General features: G+C 47.1%; 1 protein-coding gene across 8 annotated transcripts in view; it reads left to right on the top strand.

Annotated features, from left to right (window-relative positions):
- The window catches only part of CAMTA1 (calmodulin binding transcription activator 1), a 322,967-nt gene that overhangs the window by 252,597 nt on the left and 52,072 nt on the right, over window positions 1-18,298 (top strand). For all 8 annotated transcript variants that reach the window (XM_049803043.1, XM_049802953.1, XM_049802770.1 and 5 more), the window contains 2 exons: window positions 6,101-6,254; window positions 16,536-16,676. In XM_049803043.1, coding sequence (XP_049659000.1) covers window positions 6,101-6,254; window positions 16,536-16,676 — 295 coding nt within the window. The remainder of the gene's footprint in view (window positions 1-6,100; window positions 6,255-16,535; window positions 16,677-18,298) is intronic.

Below are 18,298 nucleotides of genomic sequence, written 5' to 3'. Positions count from 1 at the left end.
AGGAAAATAGCAAGAGGAAAACCTGTATTTCTCTAGTCCAAACCCTGCCCTGCAGTGGCTCTGTACCCCATAGTCATTCTTTTGAGACATGAAATGTAGAACAGAGTACAATTACTTTCCTGATTATCTTCCCTTACCAAGGTATTGAAGAGGAACTGGGGAGCACGTTGTAAAGCATACAGCCCTATTAAATCTTGATTCCCTTTAAAACAATTGCAGGAAATCTCACCCTTATAATTACACAAGGGCCGAAACAATTTTTTAGCTTTCCAAGCCCTTCACGATTCGTCGTTCCCTTGTCTGCGGTACGTGGAGCTGTATCAGCCTGTCGCCAGTCTCTTGCCTCAAAAATTAGTCAATTTAAACAAACAAAACAACTCAACAGGCTTTGGGCTGAAAAGCTGGGAAAATGACGCTGTTTTGGAGTTCTGGGCTGACTGACCTTTGGAGACACCTGTAGCATCCGTAGGGTGTAAATCCTGCGACTCCAGGCGTGGCTGGGATGATAGTGGAGATGGCAGGGATGGCCCCTGCCCCGGGGGGGACCTGATGTTCTTGTGCCCAGGCAAGGACGATGACACCTAGGAACCTCTCCTGAGCCGCTGCGTATCAGGATGCTGGTGTAAGCAGATTTAAACCCATAGATGCACCATTGTCTCTCTCTGCCCGGCTGACCCAAGATGTCCTCTCCTCCTGAGAAGGCTCTTGAAGGGATGTAAGTTCCACCAGCTCTTTCATGCAGCTGGAGGCATAGGATATAAGGTTAATTCAAAGAGCTGTACAGGCTAAAATGGATTTCCCAGCAAAAGGGGTCCTGCTCTGCAGCGTGAGTTCTGCTTTTGCATCTGGCTCTGGGGTCTCCCTCTCTTCCAGGTGCTCCGGTGCTTCAACTCCTCGGGTGCCAGGGCTGTGCTGTGCGTCTGTTAATTGCCTTGTTCTCCCTAATTAAACATGCCCAGCTCAAGATAACTTAAGGCAATGGGTTGTGCGTTTAAAGTCAATGTTAGATTTTTTTGGTTTTCACTGTTAGTGTGAAAGATTAATATATTCTAATGCATCAGCTGCCAGGTTGCCTTCTGTAGCGTGGCCTCAATTAGAAATTAGTTCAAGGATAAAGAAATTGCTGGGATTCAAACCAGTAATCTTGTCCAAAGCTAGCATTTAGTCTCTGGAAGGGAAAAAATCCCATTACTTGTGTCTGTGTTGTGTATTTGTGCCTTGTACTTCAGGTATCCCAGGTTCTGCTCTCAAACCATTAAAAATCCAGAGGAAACCCTGCAGATAGACACTGCTATAAATAGCAGAAGATTCTATCATCCGCACCTCTGCGTGTCTGGGAATTGTTTTTCGATAATACATAGATGATACACAGACACTCCCAGTACCTGTCTCCGAGTTACCTGTGGGTACTGAGGCATCACATAACGGCAGCCTCTCAAAACTGCGGAAACCTTTTTGTATTACCTTTTTCTGGGTGATAATCTGTTAGGTATTAATCCAGGCACCCCACAGCGATGGATGCAAATTATGTTCCCAGAAAGCTGAGATTCTTTTTCAACCTCTTGGATGGTTTGAGGAATACAAAGTAAACCTCATGAATGAATAGCCGTCAGAAAAGAAAAAAAAACCTTTTCTAATTTCAGGGGTGAAAGCAGAGGGAGGGGGGCACAGGAGCCACCTCTGCATCCCCCTGCCACGCTCCTCTGCTCCTTCTGCCCTTTCCCTTCGTAGTTTTGCTATCAGGGCCGGAAAAGGCTGGTTTCACCTTCCCTGTTTTTAATAATGCATCGTACTTTGCAAGTTCGACACAACAGAAATCACACAGGTATCCAGCGAAAGCCTAGGCGACTGCCTGCACGGTGGAGCAGAGCTAATGGCTATCGCTCCCGGGTCCCAGGGCTGTGGGTGAGGGTAATTTCCTTGCAGGGTGGCTGGAATTAAATTCACCAATGCTCATTGTCCCTGAGGATGATTTATTTCCTTTCATTCTTCCAGCAGGGAGTACAAATGCAAAACTTTGAGCTCAGAAGTATTTTTCCAAATAAGTATCTTTAGCTGTGGTCATCAGTGATTTTGAAGCCCCTGGCAGTAAGATTTAGCCTTGAGCTGATTGCCATTGCTGAGCAGCTGAAGAGCAGCTGAAAGCCGGCCAGAAATGTTTTTTTGATTTTTGCTTTAAAAAACCAAACAAACAAACAGGGGAAAAAAGCGCATGCTTTGGGATGGGGACAGCAAGAAGGGGGAGGGTTTTTGTGATTGTTCTGCCCTGCCAGAGAAGAGAGACTTCCCCTCACATGGGGGACTGACTTCGGGTAGTAATGAGCAAGCAGAAGGTGGTCACCGAAATGAGAGAAAGGCTTCCCTTGCAGCCCTGCTGGCTTGGAGCGCTGGGGGTACCTGCCATTCCTTCATCTGAGCATTAATCAGCCCTTCAGAGGCTGGCCCTGCTTTTCTTTGCATTTCTGCCCTCCCCGCCTGCCAGAATTGGGGAGCTGGAGCAGCCCGGCTTGTTTCAGCTTTGTGCTTCTGCTAATGTGAAAAATATAAACATGGAGTGGGCTGGTGGAACAAACAATAGCTGATTTACTTGGTTAATTTAAATAGCGTGTAGTCAGTAGCACAGGGAGGCTGCATCGCTGCTCCCGCAATCATGCTGGGAGGGAGGTCTGCAGCGCCATTACGTGCTATTATTACTTTCTGGATAATGTATACACTTTCACTATCACATAGTTTTTCTCCTTCATTTTTCATGAGAACTGGCACTAGATTAATGGTTAAGCCACGGAAGAAACGTAACGCCATGCCAGTCTGATTTATTGACCACTTAGTGCTGATGAAGCTGCAAACAAGAGCCAGACAGATGTTGCAGCTGCATTTTTCTTTATCAAAACTCGCAGCTTTTTGTGGTTTTTTTTTTTAACCACTTCTTGCGCCATCTCCTGCTTACCCTACAGCACCAGGGATAGTGGAACAAATTCCCCCGCCACCCTAAGGAGGCTCCGCCGAGGAGGCGGACTGGGTGCCTCGGGTCCAGCGTGCCAAGGAGCCTTGCCCAGGTCAGGAACAAACGGCAGCAGCTTTGATTCGGACGCGTGGGAAGCGAAGCAGCTCTGCCGAAGCTCTGGGCACTGAAATTACGGGCAGCTCTCCGATGGGCACGTTTCCAAAGCCGTCTGCAGCCCAGTCCGGGGCTCCCTGTAGGACTTCCCTGCTGCCCAGGGGAAGGGCTTCCTGCCGTGGCACGTCCACGGTCCTGGCACGTTTCCCACGTGGAAGTTAACATTTGTAATTTTTCTTTTAGTCTTTCACGTCTCTCTTGTTCTAGTGGTAGGTCTCCACAAAGAAATAGTGATTCTCTGCTGATTTAGTTTTCCAAAACATATGTATTTTCTTAATTTGTGTCAAAACATTTCAGTTTATTGGGTAGATTGGCATTCAGGAGACTTGCCAATCTGTGGTCAAGTTTTAGATGTAGACATAAGGAACAAACCTGTTGGTTTGGTGTTTTATTTTATATGCCTTTATATATAAAAAGTATAAATTCCAGTGCCAATCTACTGCTGAGGTCCACTTGCTTCTGCTGCAATGAGGCCAGGAAGCCCCGTCATCCTGACTTGCCTGGTGACAAACAGGCACTATCAGGCTGTGAAAAATACAGTTTATCTGAAACGAAGGGAGAAGCATCTGCAGAACTGCCAAGTTGCCCAGCGCCGCCGCGGCAGTGTGTCCTTGCTCTCTTCTTTCAAACTTCTCTGAGAGCAAGAGATGTCTTTACATGAAATCTCTGAAGCATATTACTTTTTATTACTTCATCATCTAAATCACTAATTACGTTAAACTAGCTGATGGAGACTATTTGGGTGTATAGGTAATCATTTTTATTATCTGAATCTTTTCTGAATTATGCATGAGGACCATAATGTTTCAGACCTCCCCTTCGTCACCTCCCCAGCCCTGAACAGCGCTGTCCGCTCATGTTGGAAGCAGCAAAGCCGCCCCGTTAATTCCCCGGGAGCCCCGGCTGTCACCTCCGTTGCCTTTAAAGGGTAAAACAGGAAGGCTGAAAGGAAAACATGGCTCCATTTTTCGTGGTGACCTGAGGACTTGCACTGTGGTACGGAAAGAGGGGTACGGTGTTTTAACGCGTCCTTCTCTGGCTGTCTCGTGTCTGGGGCAGATGTGCCCTGTGAAACGGAAGGTTTTGAACGCGTAAAAATTGAACATAAAAAGGTCCAATTGTTTGTCTCCAGGAGAATCTCAGGAATAGAGGAGCTGACGGTTTTCTTTGCTTTAGCACATTCCAAAACCGCTCCGAAATAAGTTGTTAGCAGTTACTTACTAGGTTTCCTTGCCTCTTCCCTGTGCAACACAACTCTTTAACAGAGGCTGCAAGAACCGGATACTGCAGTCGCACAGAATCTTCACTGCAAATCCCCCGCTTGTGGTTTTCTTCAACAGAGGGGGAAAAATGCAAGTTCCTGCTTGCGTGTCTCCCTAACTTAAAAGACAGCTTCTCTCCAGACTGAGGGACGCATCTGATGACTGAAGCCCCGGTGGGTACCAGCATCCAAGGAGATGCAGGCAGGGCGAGGGCACGCTCTGCGGGGCTGCTGCGCTTGTTGTGCTGCTGTACGTGGGCACCGCGCGAAGGGGTGGCCTTTCGGCCACCAGCCCCATCTTGGCAAGCCTTGAGGAGCTGGGACCGGCTGCCCCCTCCTCTCGGGGACGTGCGGGGTGCTCCCCGCGCACAGGGGACACGAGGGGCTGCACAGTCACCCTGGCAGCGGTGAGCGCTGCCCCGCTCCTGCCCCTGCCCTGGGCTGGCTCCAGATGAAGCTGCCCGGCACGCCATGCCCAGCCTCGGCGCTGTGGTTTGCCCGTCAGAAGTTACCTTCCGCTGGTCTTTCCTTGGCACGGGCGTCCACGTCCTGCTCCAGCCCTCCGTGGGTTTCATGAGCAAGTGCTCCCATTAGCGCAACCTTTGCAAAGGAACGATGGCTTGTGTTCCCTCTCCCACTAAGAACAGGGCTCTAACAGCATTAATGAAACATTAGAGTTTTAATTACACCATTATCCTATTTATTTTTATAAATAATTCCAAAGCAGTCATTAAAGTTTGTGAACTTAGGAGTAAATGACTTAAGGGAAAGAAATCAGCTCCTCAATCTTGTTATTATCTATTGTACAATCTCCCTGGGATGCTGTTGGGAAACGAGCGGAGTTGTTTCTGTTGCTGTTGTTAAGATGATTCATTTACTCGCAGGGTGGTAACACACTGCTCAGCTCCCTACTTGAAAGGTCTGTGTCAGTGGGACGGCGCCGCAGTGCGTCAAAGCGGCGTTGCGTCCCCTCTCTCAGCCCCCGTAAGAAGGTGCGCGGGGAGAGAGGGGAGCATTAAGCAGCCCTGCGGGAGCGAGCGCCTTGCAGTTGTTCTGCAGCACTTCTGCAAAGGACACGGTCTCTTCCAGTCCCGACCCTCTGCAGCTTCACTGTTTTCATCGCAAAGCTGCAAGATCTTCAGAGCACAAGAAATTTTGGGCTTGTCTGAAAAGAGCCTGTCTTTGGGGCGCTCTGTCATACTGTTTGCGAGCCTCTTTGGCTCTTCCCCCCCCCCCCGCTCTTTCTGCCACCGTACGGGAAGCGTGACTGTTACTGATGCTCTCAGGTGAATTCAAAATATTTTATATTCAAAATAGTCCGATGTGGACCAGAACCAATTAAAGCATTGGATCAAACAGGCCGCGGGTCCCTTAAACCAAAGCAAATCACCTGGTGTTTGTTGCGACTGGCGTTTGCAGGACTCTTGCAAGTATTCGGTGTTGCATGGGTCGGAAAAAAGGTTCACCCTGCGCACACAAGGGGAGCAGGAGAGTTGCGAGCAAATGGCGCTCGGGATGGGGGGAAGCTGCGTGCAAAATCTGCCGTGCCTCGTCTTCTGCCACCTCTTTTAAAGAACAGCTCTGATCTCAGGGAAATGTGGTACATACTGGGATCTAATTTTGATGCTTTCTGTCATAGTTTTAATTAGGAAGATAAATGCAGAGGGCCCTGAGCAGGGGAGAGGCCCAACAAGATAACTTTTCCTCTGCTCTCCCCGCAGAACCCAGACATCGTGTTGGTGCACTACCTGAACGTCCCTGCCATCGAGGACTGCGGGAAACCGTGCGGCCCCATCTTGTGCTCAATAAACACAGACAAGAAGGAATGGGCAAAGTGGACAAAAGAGGAACTCATCGGACAGCTCAAACCGATGTGTGAGTATCGGGAGGCTTTTTTGCTCTTTTGCTTTACAAAGGGTTAATTTAGATGTCCCTCACTGCCACCGACCGTCCACGTGAAGGAGTCATTTCTCACCATCAAACTCAACTTGCATCTACGTGCGCTTTCTTCCCGATGTTTAACGCTTCTGGGACGCGTGGTACGAGAGCTGCCCAGAGTGTCCCGAAAGAGGTCCCCTCCACACACCGGTTAAAAATTGTACCTATTGTCCTGCATTTTCAGGCGCCGTTTGCAGGCACCTGCCTGCTTGCAAAGAGCCTTTGCAGTATTGCCAGGTAGGTTTCCCCCAAGGGTGCTCCATGTTTGGGTGGTTCAGCGTCACATCGGAATGGGTTGCTGTTGCTTACGGACGGACTCCGTCAAGCTGAGTGTTTTCAGGGTGGGTGTCGTTTACTACTTTCTGAGCTTTGCAGTCTAAAGAGAAGAAAGATTAGGCACAATGTAGGTCTGTAAGCAAGAGAAGGTTAGCTGCAGGAGCCGCAATACCAAATCTAGGTGCTTGCATCTGAGTCAACAAATACCAGGTCTGCTTCTCTCCCTCACCCCGGCCCTCAGTCGGATGCTGGTGTCATGCCCAACCTTCCATAATTAGAGGTCACAGCCATGAAGTACATTCTGGTGTGTCTCAACCATCAGTGAAAGGTCAGTCTGGTGCTGAGTGCAGCATTAGTAGTCTAAGTTTGCACCGCTCCTTTGTTGCGTCCTGAGCTCTGCAGGCCCACGTATTCCTTTTCCACGCAAAGTTGGAGGGCAGAAGACAAGCAGGAGAGAAGAGAGAAAATGACACGTTTGCTGAACAGAATATTGCCCCTGGGACTGATAACCTTAGACAGAAATCCAAGATGTTGAAGGTGTAGCTGAGACTGGACAAGTACCTTAGCATTAAGCAGGAGAGGAAGTGGCAGCCTGTTAAAAAATCTGCAGTGCATCAAGAAAATTATGTGAAAACTACAACGAACTCGCCGTAAATTTAATAACACTTGGCTCTTTTATGTCTCAGGAGGGAAGAGTGAAATTCTGCACAATTATTCAGAGTATATATGCATGTACACGTCTCTGTTTATGGGTACATATCCTGGAAATGCATCCTTAGAAATGTAGCTAAAATAAAAGCTTTAGATTCTGATCAGGCCTAGAAAACAAAGAGGACATGGATAACTGTGTTCGGGGAACACAGAGGGGCACTGCTCGCCAAGAAGCCATCAGATTTGGTTCCAGCGTTGGGTGTGCCATGAAATTCTGGAGCCAAGCACATCAGTTTCATCACATTTTTGCATTAATCACATTCTTTCGCAGACTTCACAGTTTGATTGCCTGATGTTTCCAAATTTCTCTGCCCTAAAGCAGATTAGTCAATGACTTAAAGCGTTGTGCGTGGTGTCGCTGGTGAAGTGATAGTCTCGTCCTTTTACCCGTGCCGTGTTGCAGTTCAGCTGTTGTTATTCCTCTGGACTTGGAAGCAGTGTGAGGTTTTTGTCGATTCTTTTGTTTTCTTGGTTGCCATTTTTTGTAAGAATTTCAGAGTTAAGACAAGTTAGCGATGATACAGCCAGGCTGTGCATGGAGGTCCGAGGCCGAATGCTGTACCCGCAGGGAGGTTTTTGCATCCTGTTTCAGACCATTGATGTTGTTCAGAATTAGGAGGAGAAGCTAATACTAGTTCTACCTCTGGGGAAAATGCCTCCTCCTGGTCAGAGGCTAGTGACAGCATCCAGCTCTTGACTCGCTGAGAACAAGTGCCGTTTGTTGAAGCCCTACTCAGCCTGGACTAGAGTCAGGCATTAAAGCTTTTGACCTCTGTCAGGTATGAAAGCTTTTATAACGGAGTCTAGGACAGCGGAGACAGTGGTGTGGTAGCCAAAGGCTGGGAGCACGTTCTCTTGGCCGCATGTGCCTGGAGAACTAAAAGTGATGTGGCAGATGGCTGGCAGGGAGAGAGGCATCGGTCTGAGAGTCCGAGCCAGACAAATACATCAAACTGTTTTTCCTGAAATGCAGCGGGACCCTGACTGGGATGAGCAGGGCGTTTGCTCACATTTCTTGCATCCATAATTCACTCGGCTCCCACTTCCTTCCCTGCTGCATGATCCCAAAGTCAGTCCAGGCTTCAGCGAGTGTTCAGCAGGCATCCGGGACAGGCACAGGCTCCTGGTACCAGACTGCATCACTCCACGAGCAGAGCGGTGCGCCGAGGTCTGGGCTGCTGAGAGGTGGCTCCTCCTGTCCTGGTCTTGAAGGAGACCTCTGCGAACCCAGAGCTTCTTGACTGGCTTCAGAGATGGTTCTTCCTCGTGCTGTGACTGTGCTTGCACTGGTGGTTGTGGATGAAAAAAATACCTTTTCTAGGTAGCCATACAGCCCTGAGAGCTTTGTGGAAGCACCATTAACTTGTTCTAACATAGCTGGTCTGTGAACTAATTCAGAGACTGAAATTAACCTGCCTGAACATCCACGAAAGGTAAATACTCACTGCAGATGCTCTGAGGATTTGGGGTTTTCTCAACATCTCCAGCTGAATTGAGACCATAAGTAATTAATTAATATCAGCCTGACTTCAGTTTTCATGGCTTTGGATTTTTTGTTTAGTTCCGATATATTTGTCACATGCCTTCATGCTGGGACGTCCACGACCTCCTGATTGTCCTGTCTGGACTATCACTGTTGGCTTGTCAGACCTCGGTCTGGCAGTCCTTGAGACCGAAGCAGACGAGCCTGGAAGGGCTGGGATATGCTGTTTGTGACCTCCAGCAGGATAATTCCTCTCTCCTTCCAGGCTAGGAGATGGGGTGCCTTGTCTTAGAGGTGTAAGTGTGGTCAGGGAGCCCACGGAGGACTGTAAAGCCTCCTCTGAAACATCCTGCTGCTGATGGCAGAGCTGTGATAATCTGACTGTCGGCAGCATCCTAACTGGTTGTCTGAATCAAAAGGGTTGTCGTGTGTGTTGCTTCTGTAGGAATGCAACCTTTTGGGGCATTCGTGCAAAATGAATGGCGATAATACATGAAAATTCTGCGGGAACATTGTCTCAGACACCTGTAAGTCATTTCAGGATGCCTGGTATGAAGAATGGGCCTCAATTTGGCATTGCTTTCAAATTTTCCCCCCTCTTGTGCCCCGTTATAGTCTTGCTTTGAGATTTCTCTGAACAGATTAGCAGATGTCCTTAGAGGCATCTGGTGGTAAAAGCAAAATGCAGTGGCAGAATCCAGCACAGCAGAATGCTGTATATAAACTCCATATGATCAGCAAATTGTGGGCCAGCTCATGTTGGGGGTTTCTCCAAATCATCCCCTTTTGGCTTTCTCATCCCTCAGCTGGCAAAGTATGAGTTACAAGCTCACAGCTGGTGCTACGTTGCAATCCTTGTTTCAGGTCCACTATAATTAAGAGCTATCTTTCTTTCGGAAAAAAGCTCTTTTCATTCCTCTGCTGCGTGGAAGCTGATTGCTCCTGCTCATGCCGCCTGCCCGCAGCCACAGCTGGGGAAACTGGAGGTTTCACGTGGCACCCGTCAGGCTTAATACCTTTGGGCATAGGCAACTCTTGCCTCTCCCTGGAGTCACCAGTTCTCTCTGTTCTGTCGAAATGAAACAGTCGGGCTCTTGGAGGTGACCTGAAACGGCATCCCTGCATTGTTGCGACTGGAGAGGGCATTAAACAAAGTTTGAATGGCGGGCATTAAACAAAGTTTGAAGGGCGGTGATCGGCATTAATATGGTTTCAAGAATCGAGTTGCTGGGTGTTTTTATCTTGACTTAAATTTATATTCAGTTTCAGTAATTGTGTTTAAGGGAGTTTTTATATTTACTCTTAAAAGATCAGTTGTACAAAAACACTACGTGGGATGATTTTTACCATTCCCCAGCTGGTTTGTCAGAGCCACAAAGTGACTGACCCTCAATGGAAACCGAAGCTTGCCAGCTTAGTTCCAGCTGATCTCCACGTAAAAAGTAACTTAGTTTCTTTAAAAGAGCTTGGTTTTAGTAACGCAGATGTCCAATTTTGCTGGACCAGTACTTACGTGTTACTCTAATTGGCTGTGTTTTTTTATTAAAAGGAGAATACAACAGTAGGTGCGAGACAAGTTCTTCTACCCCGCTGGCCACTGGGACTTGGAGCACCTCCCGTTCGCATCAGCTGCATGGCTGATGGCAGTCACCGTTTCTCACCTTCTCACCAAGACGGATCTCTTAAACCCTTCATTACTGCAGGTGCACTGCGCTAAACACGGGTCACAGGAAAGAATTGCACCTTTCCTCCCCGTCTTTGATTGGCGGTGACCTTCATGTCCCCAGAGGAGCTTGGTCCCCTGCTGATGTCGGTCACTCCTTGGGAGACCTGGTTTCCCTCACGTGTGAGTTTTACCTACCGTGGAAAGTCCCGCTTCGCCCAAAGAACAAAATTAGCAACCGGTTTTCGCCTGGTGCTTTGGGCAGTCTTTCACCGGCATCTGCAGATACCACGGTGAAATAATCCCGCTAGCCCAAGCGGAGTGTTGACAGTAATCCAGTAGGAACCGGGCTGTTAGCAGGCGCGGAAATTAACTTGAGGAGAGCTAAACCAAATCGTTTCCTGAAAGTTGGACGTTTATTAAGCCGCACGCAGCGAGTACAGAACCGCCCTGAGGATGCCGTGGGCACAGCAGCCTGCCTTCTCTCTTCCTTAGTATTTCACCTCCCCTCTTGGCAGGTCAGGCTCCATACCAGAGCATCTCCCGCGGTGGCGGCCCCCTTCTCCTGGCAGTTCCACCAGGATGGTGAAGAAGAGGGCTGACTGTCCTGGGGGTGGGATGGCTGCTGACCCCCACGCGAGACCCGGGGTGCGCCGTGGAGAGCGGGCCCGGGTGGTGCGGCTGGAAGCGCCGGGCCCTGCTTACCGAGAGTTTTGTCCCCACGGCAAGATTCCCGCTGGAAGAAACCAGGGAAAAAAATAAAAAAAGAAAAACAAAAGAGAAACGGCCGGCGGTGGCTCGGGCTCGCGGGAGCCCGGCGGGCAGCGGGACCTGCGCGGCCGCCGCCGCCGCCCGTTCCTGATCCGCTGGCGCCACCTGGCGGCGCGGGGCGGCGGAGGGAGCTCGACGGGCTCGTTCGACGGGCGGGCCCGGCCGGTTCGACGGGCAGGCCCGGCCGGGCTCGCTCGCTCCCTCTGGGCTGTTGGCCCGGCCCAGCTTTCGGTGCCAAGGCAACCGAAACGCGTCGGGGACGAGCGCCTTCGCGCTTTAATGGCGGCAGGCGCGCGGCTGTGGAGGGAATCCTCTCAGAAAGTTCGAGTCTGGTGGAACGGAGCGGCCCGCCGGCGGCTGCAGCTTCGTCCTGACCGAGGTTGTCAAAGGCAAGAAGAGCTCCTAGCGCGGTCCGCCCCCTCTTGCAGGCCGGTACCACGTAACGTGGTGTGGGAGAAGGGTTTGGGAGGGTCGGCTTCGGCTTTGAGGGTTCTTTGGTACGGGAGCTGCCTTGGACTTCAGGTGGCTGCAAGCAAGAATGGCTTCAGCCGAAAAGGACGGTCGCAGAAGTCTCGCCGCGAGCAGCTTTGGAAGATTCGTGTCCCACCGGCCCTTTCTGAGGGTGTCTGAACCACACGATCTTCCCGCTTGCTTTGAGGCATCCCGTTGCACCGGAGCAAACCCTCAAGGCAAGGTCTCACGTTGGAAGGAAGACTTCTCTTTAAAGAACGGCTGAGAGCAAAACATCTCTACAAGTCCTTGCAAAGACACGAGAATTCAGAAAGTGTCATGAAGAAATGGCGAATGTGCAAGGTGATCTTCCCCACCTGCGTCCCTGCCAGCGAGGCGCAGGGACTCTCTCCTTCGTAGCCAATAACGAGTGGAAGCGGAGGGGTGGAAAATCAGAGCTGAATTGTGTGGGGGCGTCTGGATACGAAAGGATAAATCTAATGGAAATCTCCTCGGCCAAACGGGGAAATGAGAGCAAGGCCTTTACTGCTGTCAACACCAACGCGGCGAAAATTGAAGGGACAAGGCTGCCATTTCCAATTGACCATCGCCATGGAAACAGCCTCCCAGTGTCAACAGTTGGTGGCGCGGGATGTAGGAAGCAAGGCGGGCTTTCGTTCCCATCAGCAGGGCGGTAGGACAAAGGACCTGCTCGCGCTACGGTCAGCGCTTGTAGGATTTTTAAAGCATTTTGTACCGGTCAGGAGCGGCCAAGGGCAGGACTGTGACGCAAGGGTTTGCAGCAGGTTCTCCAGGATACGTCAAGGGGGAGAGGTAAACAGAAACCTGTCCTTGGTTATTCCAAATATTCTAGCTCTGTCAGTCTATCCAACTTGCCTGTTTCATGTGGGAGATGTCATTGTTGTTAATCAAAAACCAAAAGATGGGCCCTTACCTGTCAAAATGGGGCAAAGGAGCGGCATGTCAGGTATAGGGAATGGTTTCATTATGTAGTGTACATATACATATCTGTCTAAGCTGCGTTGTACATACAGGATGCAGAAGAGCAAGAGCTTTGGAGTAGAAACAGGAAACATGAAATGGATGAAGAGGCAAAAAGGAACATCTAAGAGCGTTCAGAAAGGGTGAGATGATCGGATTTAAATGTGGGAAGGTATTTTAGGGACAGGTTTTGCTTAAGGTGGAGGAAACCACAGAGAGGGAAATAGTCAGGCTTTTAGCTATTGGTGGTGTTCAGCCTAGAGTGAAGGTGAGACAGCAAGGCAGGCTTGAGGTGATGATGAGGAGGAAGATATCTGCAAGACCAGAGGACTGCAGACCTGGTGATTGTGGAGGACTGAGCTCCCCCAGCAGCAGCAGAAGGCAGAAAGAGCCAGGGTGTTGTAAGAAACCTGAACAAATCACATTTTTCTGTGAGCGAGTTTCCTTTGGCTTCTGAGCTGCCTTTTTGCTGGTAATCTAGATCATTTTTCATTCCTTTGCTTGTGATGGTCAGACAAAGTCCTGACAGCACTAATGAACGGGGAGTCGCTGGGCCAATATCGGAAGGTCATTTTTATTGTCTTTTCTTCACAAGGGAAGAAAGAGAAGAAAGATGTGAGCCCATGTTCACAAAAAGAGGTTGGAGGCATTTCTGCTAGGAGCAGCCTTAGCACTCTGAATTGTGGACCTTCCTCCAGCCTTACTTCTCTTCTTCAAGCAGCCGGTGAAATAGCAGTAGTTCTCCCCAGCTCCGCTGCCTCAGTGCTACAGGCACTGTGCAGAGGGTGTGTGGCAAGGAATACGTTGCTGCTCTAATGCAGCAGCCTTTAGGCCCATTCGTGGTATCACTGGAAAGGAAAGTGTTGGAGTGGTGCACAGCTTTCATTTTAAATTACAAGGAAATGCAGGAGGAATCTGAACAGAAATCCAGGTTAAAATACTTCCCAGAACTTCTGTTAAGCTTCAGTCTTTCTTCCTTTTTTTTTTTTTGTGTTCCTACATTATGACTGTATTTAATCAAATGTCGTTCTACGGAGGTTTCACTTTTTGAACCACTAAGAAACAGGAAGAGTGTGCATGTGTGTGTGCTTTTTATTAACCCTCCTTTCATAATGCACTTTCTTCCCTATAGAAATCTCCTTTCCTGCTGATTCATTATGTGTCAGGAAGCCAAGCGTGACATGTTAAAAGCCATCTTGATAGTATTTGGTATTCAGTACTAACAACTCACCAGCTCACAGGAGTTTTTCTTTAAAAGGGGGAGGGAGAAAATCTGCATATTGGATATGCCAAGATAGCAGATAATTTGCATTAAGCATCCAGACATTCTTTTTTTGCAATCTGTCACCCTTCACTGGCTTTTTATTTTATAACCTTCATAACATACAGAGAGCATAAGCACTAAAAAAAAGTCATACCACGTGGACAGAAGCTGGAGCCAGAGCCCATTAGGATCAGCTGGAGCAAGGATAGGGGAGGACCTTTCCTCAGCGGCAATAGATCCACGACGGGACTTTGTTATACTCTAGACCTGAAAATAATAGGCATGGTGCTATATGTATCCAGCTAGAAAGCTGTCCGTTATTTCTTAGCTTCCAGCTCACAGCTTGATTCAGACTTAAGAACCGTCATCAAGTGTATACAAACCATGAGACATGATTCACTTACCAGACTTGCCCCCTGTAATATGCTGCTCATCACGGGATTTAGCAGCAGTAGGAAGCAAACTCTGACATACTGCTGTAAAATAGACTTTTGATACCTAGCAACACGTATGTGAGTTTACTTCTTTAGCAAAGCATTTCTGAAGTAACCAGAAAGAACTTAATGCAAAGTTTCTCAGGAATAATTACAGTTCAGTAACTTTATATAGTATAGCCAAAAGTATTCCAAATACATTACTGCATTTTAATCTTGCTGTCAATGTATTTCTTGCAAAACTGCTATTCAAACATCACTTACTAGGCATGACATCACACGTGACAGAATAATATGCCTAGAATAATAAAGCGAATGTGAGTGGAGGTACTGAAGCGGTAAGCGTATATAAACTTAAACTTAGACATAATAACAGATACTGAGTGTTAAGAGGAAATTCAAAATTGTGAACGTACTAGAAAGCAAAATCTGTTGGGTGCGATAACAATAAACGCAGTTGTCAAGCAAGCACAGAGGGACTCATTGCTAAACTAACTGCAGCACTTTAAATAGTGATATGAAGAAGAATACTTGTAAACCTTATTTACAATATTTCTGCAAGTTACTGGGCCCAGCCAATAAAAATGTGAATTCTGTAATATAAAACTAGACCAAGATGAGATGCTCTTAGGCGAAGTAACGTCAGTGGGTGATGAGGCAATGCAGCAACAGCTGATTAAAAAAAGCAATAAAACCGCTTCACAGAGCAGATCCAGGAACTTCATTCCACTGGCTGCTTATGACAAACTAAACAAGCAGCATCAAAGAGGAGAATAGGAGAGTCACACGATGTCCTGCCTCTTTGACAACGGTCATTAGCTGTCATAAATGTGCCCTCATTTGCTTCTGATCTTCCTGCATGAAGCAGCTTACAGCTTGTTGCTGCGGAGTCTGCAGATACTTCGGGCTGTATAGCGATTATCAGCCTGATGTGCTGTTGCCAGCGTTTCACGACCTCACATTGAGGACCTTCACTATGCAGGGATACGTGTATTTAGAGCTTAATCCTACAAAGTTGAAGTCCGTATGACTTTTAACTTTGATTCGGTATATTCTGGTTAAGGATTTTAGAATACAACATGCAAAAAACCTGCTTTGCTAGAGTACGACAAAGATACTCCTGAAGAGCAGCATCTCTTCAGACCTGAGCTGCCAGGCACAGGGACATCTTGGAAATTACGTTGCCACCAACCAGCACTTTCCAAAATCTGCAAGTGAGCTCTGGTGCACACAAAGGATAATAAATAATATGCATGTATAAATTGTTCAGAGAGAAATTAAAGAAGACAGAAGATGCTTTGAGTCAGTTACTACAGAGAAAATATTTTAGAAATGCTATTTCCATTGTAAGTCTGGTTTAAAATACACTCAATATGTGAAATTCTGCATCTAAAAATTCTGAGAGGGAGCCTTTCTTCAAATAATTTATGTGCGTGCAGCTTAGCATTCTTATTTAAATAGCTAACAGGCCAAGAGAGTCCCCAAGAAAAGAGACCTTCAGTTTGCAACATGGTCTGCAATGTCACCCTCCTGTCTGTTTTCCCAAATTACTAAAAAGTTGTCCAAGTCTGAAGAGGAACTCACACAGTGTCTGTTAGTGACTCCCAAAAAATGAGTCAGTCTTTACTGCTGCCAGCCAGCATCTGACAATGAAGACCTGGCAAAAAGCTTGTTATTTGCCATTATACTGGCATATTTTTGGCTGCTGATTTTATTATTATAAACTAACTAATTTTGGTTTCCTGTTAGAAAAAGATTCCAAAATTCTCCTTGGAATTGTACTGTTTTACTTCAGTGAAACATAAATATTTTGTTGCTTTCAGATTTTTAGTGAAGGTTACATGCACTATCCAGATAGTCATCACAATTTTTCAGCTTAGTTCGAGAGCCACCGTTAAAGGCAAACTAAAATAGAGAAATATACTCTACTGAGGTTTTTTTCCTCTGTATGTACCTAATCCAGGAATTGCATTTGGAAGCCTATGGGTATTGGGAAGCAGAGAACAGTAAAGCAATAACAATTACTGTTGCTTTTTATAGGTCTCCTTCAGTTCTGACAAAAAGCAGCAGGAATGGGTTTCTGCTGTTCTTTTGGGGTGGCTTTTGACAGTTTCTGGTGTGTGTTTGAAGTTTCTGATGGGAAGTTTTACTGTTCTCTTTGCAGTTCATGGCATTAAGTGGACATGCAGCAATGGAAACAGCAGTTCAGGGTTCTCAGTGGAACAGCTCGTGCAGCAGATCCTCGATAGTCACCAGACCAAACCGCAGCCTCGGACACACAACTGTCTCTGCACTGGTACCTTGGGTGAGTACCATGGGAGGGCACCAAATTGATCACAGCTCAGTTCAGACTTGGGGTAGGGTTTGTGTTACTGAAGTGCTAAAATGCTGTATCATGAAGTGTTGAGAGACAGTGAATTCAGAGGGGACAGAAGAAGTATTGAGCATAAAAAGATGCAGCTGGAACTTCTGGAAAAAAAGTCAATGCTTTGTAATGTGTAGGTTTTAATAAATGCTGTCTATATGTGACCTGCTCAAAAAGGCATATTCTCCTCGACATGCTCAAATTTTGTTACCAAAGCCTCAAAATTTGATATTCTTCCAGCTTCACCCTCTGAACTCCTTGCCCTGCAGCCCACTTTGCTGAAGAAAATGGGCTCAGGTGGCAAATTACAAAATATCGTTGGGATAAGATAGGTTTTATTTAGGTATCATGAAAATACAGATTTCTTTCCTATTAAAGAAGATGGCTTTGTTTTGAGTGAGACTACGACAGCAAGAAACAGCATCCTTGGTATTAGCATTTTAGAGAGAGTGGGAAGCTGTGTGATTCACTTTTCCAACTCATCTGCTTTGTAGCCACCCCTTCCTAGTACTTGGGTCAAGTAAAATATATGACACATTAATTAGTCTTCAGTGAAATTTATAAAAGAAAGCTGTCAGTGCTTCAAAGGGTTTATTTTTTCTTCTTTTTTTGGGCAGTGGCATTATACAATCAAGACTTAAGTAGGAAAGATGACCTCTGAAATACCTGAGTTTGGATTAAAATTCAACCCTTAAGGCTCAGCATTTGATCCAGGCTTGCAGATCTGAACATGAATCCTTTTATTCTTCCCTTTGATGTTTTGTCTTGTGCTAAGTCTGCTGCATGCTTTTTAACATAACAGTATCGCTTTGTTTTGTAACGCCTTGCACATTGACACATACATTCCCAATTCCTTACTGTCATCCACAAAGACGGCAGCGTGAAAGCCTCTCCCTTGTTCCTGTTCATCTCTATGCCTAGGAGAATAGAGAGATTTAATATTGCATTTAGTCTCAAAAGCACTGTCCTGAACTACTTTAAGTGACCCGATTCAAATCTTGAGCATATAACAGAGAAGTTCCCCTTCAAGGGCAAGGAACAAAAGATTTAGCAAATTGCAGCAGCTACATGGGCGCTTTATGTTACCCAGAAGATGGCATTTATAATTGTAGCCATTAGCTATAAGGAGGAGGTTTCTTTCTCCCTTTAGTCATTACACAGTACCGTAATTAATGTTCTTACCTCATTCTAGGGACAATGAATCAATTAAGGAAAGAAACATCAAAAATGCATGGGCTGTTCTTCTTTTAACAACAAAAGCAGTCCCTACACCAGAGTTTGTGGCTAAGATGCCTTTGCAGATAGAATCGTTCACTTCATCCTACCTGATTTCCAGGCTCCCAGGAACTTGGCTGATGTTCATCTTCTGTCGGGCCAGTAAAGGCTCCAGCTGGCTGAACTCTGTGGAGGGTTGTCTTCTGGTGACCTTTTCCTGAGCGTTCTTCAGCCGCTCCGATACTAATCGTGCGCTCTGCGTGTGACCTCTCAAAGTACAAAATGTTTATCTGTCAGCACATGAACAGCTTAGGGCAAGAGAAACGCATCGCCATCCTTATGGGAGG

Source organism: Accipiter gentilis, chromosome 1 (assembly GCF_929443795.1).
Source record: "Accipiter gentilis chromosome 1, bAccGen1.1, whole genome shotgun sequence".
In the NCBI taxonomy this organism is placed as follows: Eukaryota; Metazoa; Chordata; class Aves; order Accipitriformes; family Accipitridae; genus Astur; species Astur gentilis.
Note: the sequence above shows the minus strand (reverse complement) of the source record. Positions and strands in the feature narration are given on the sequence as shown.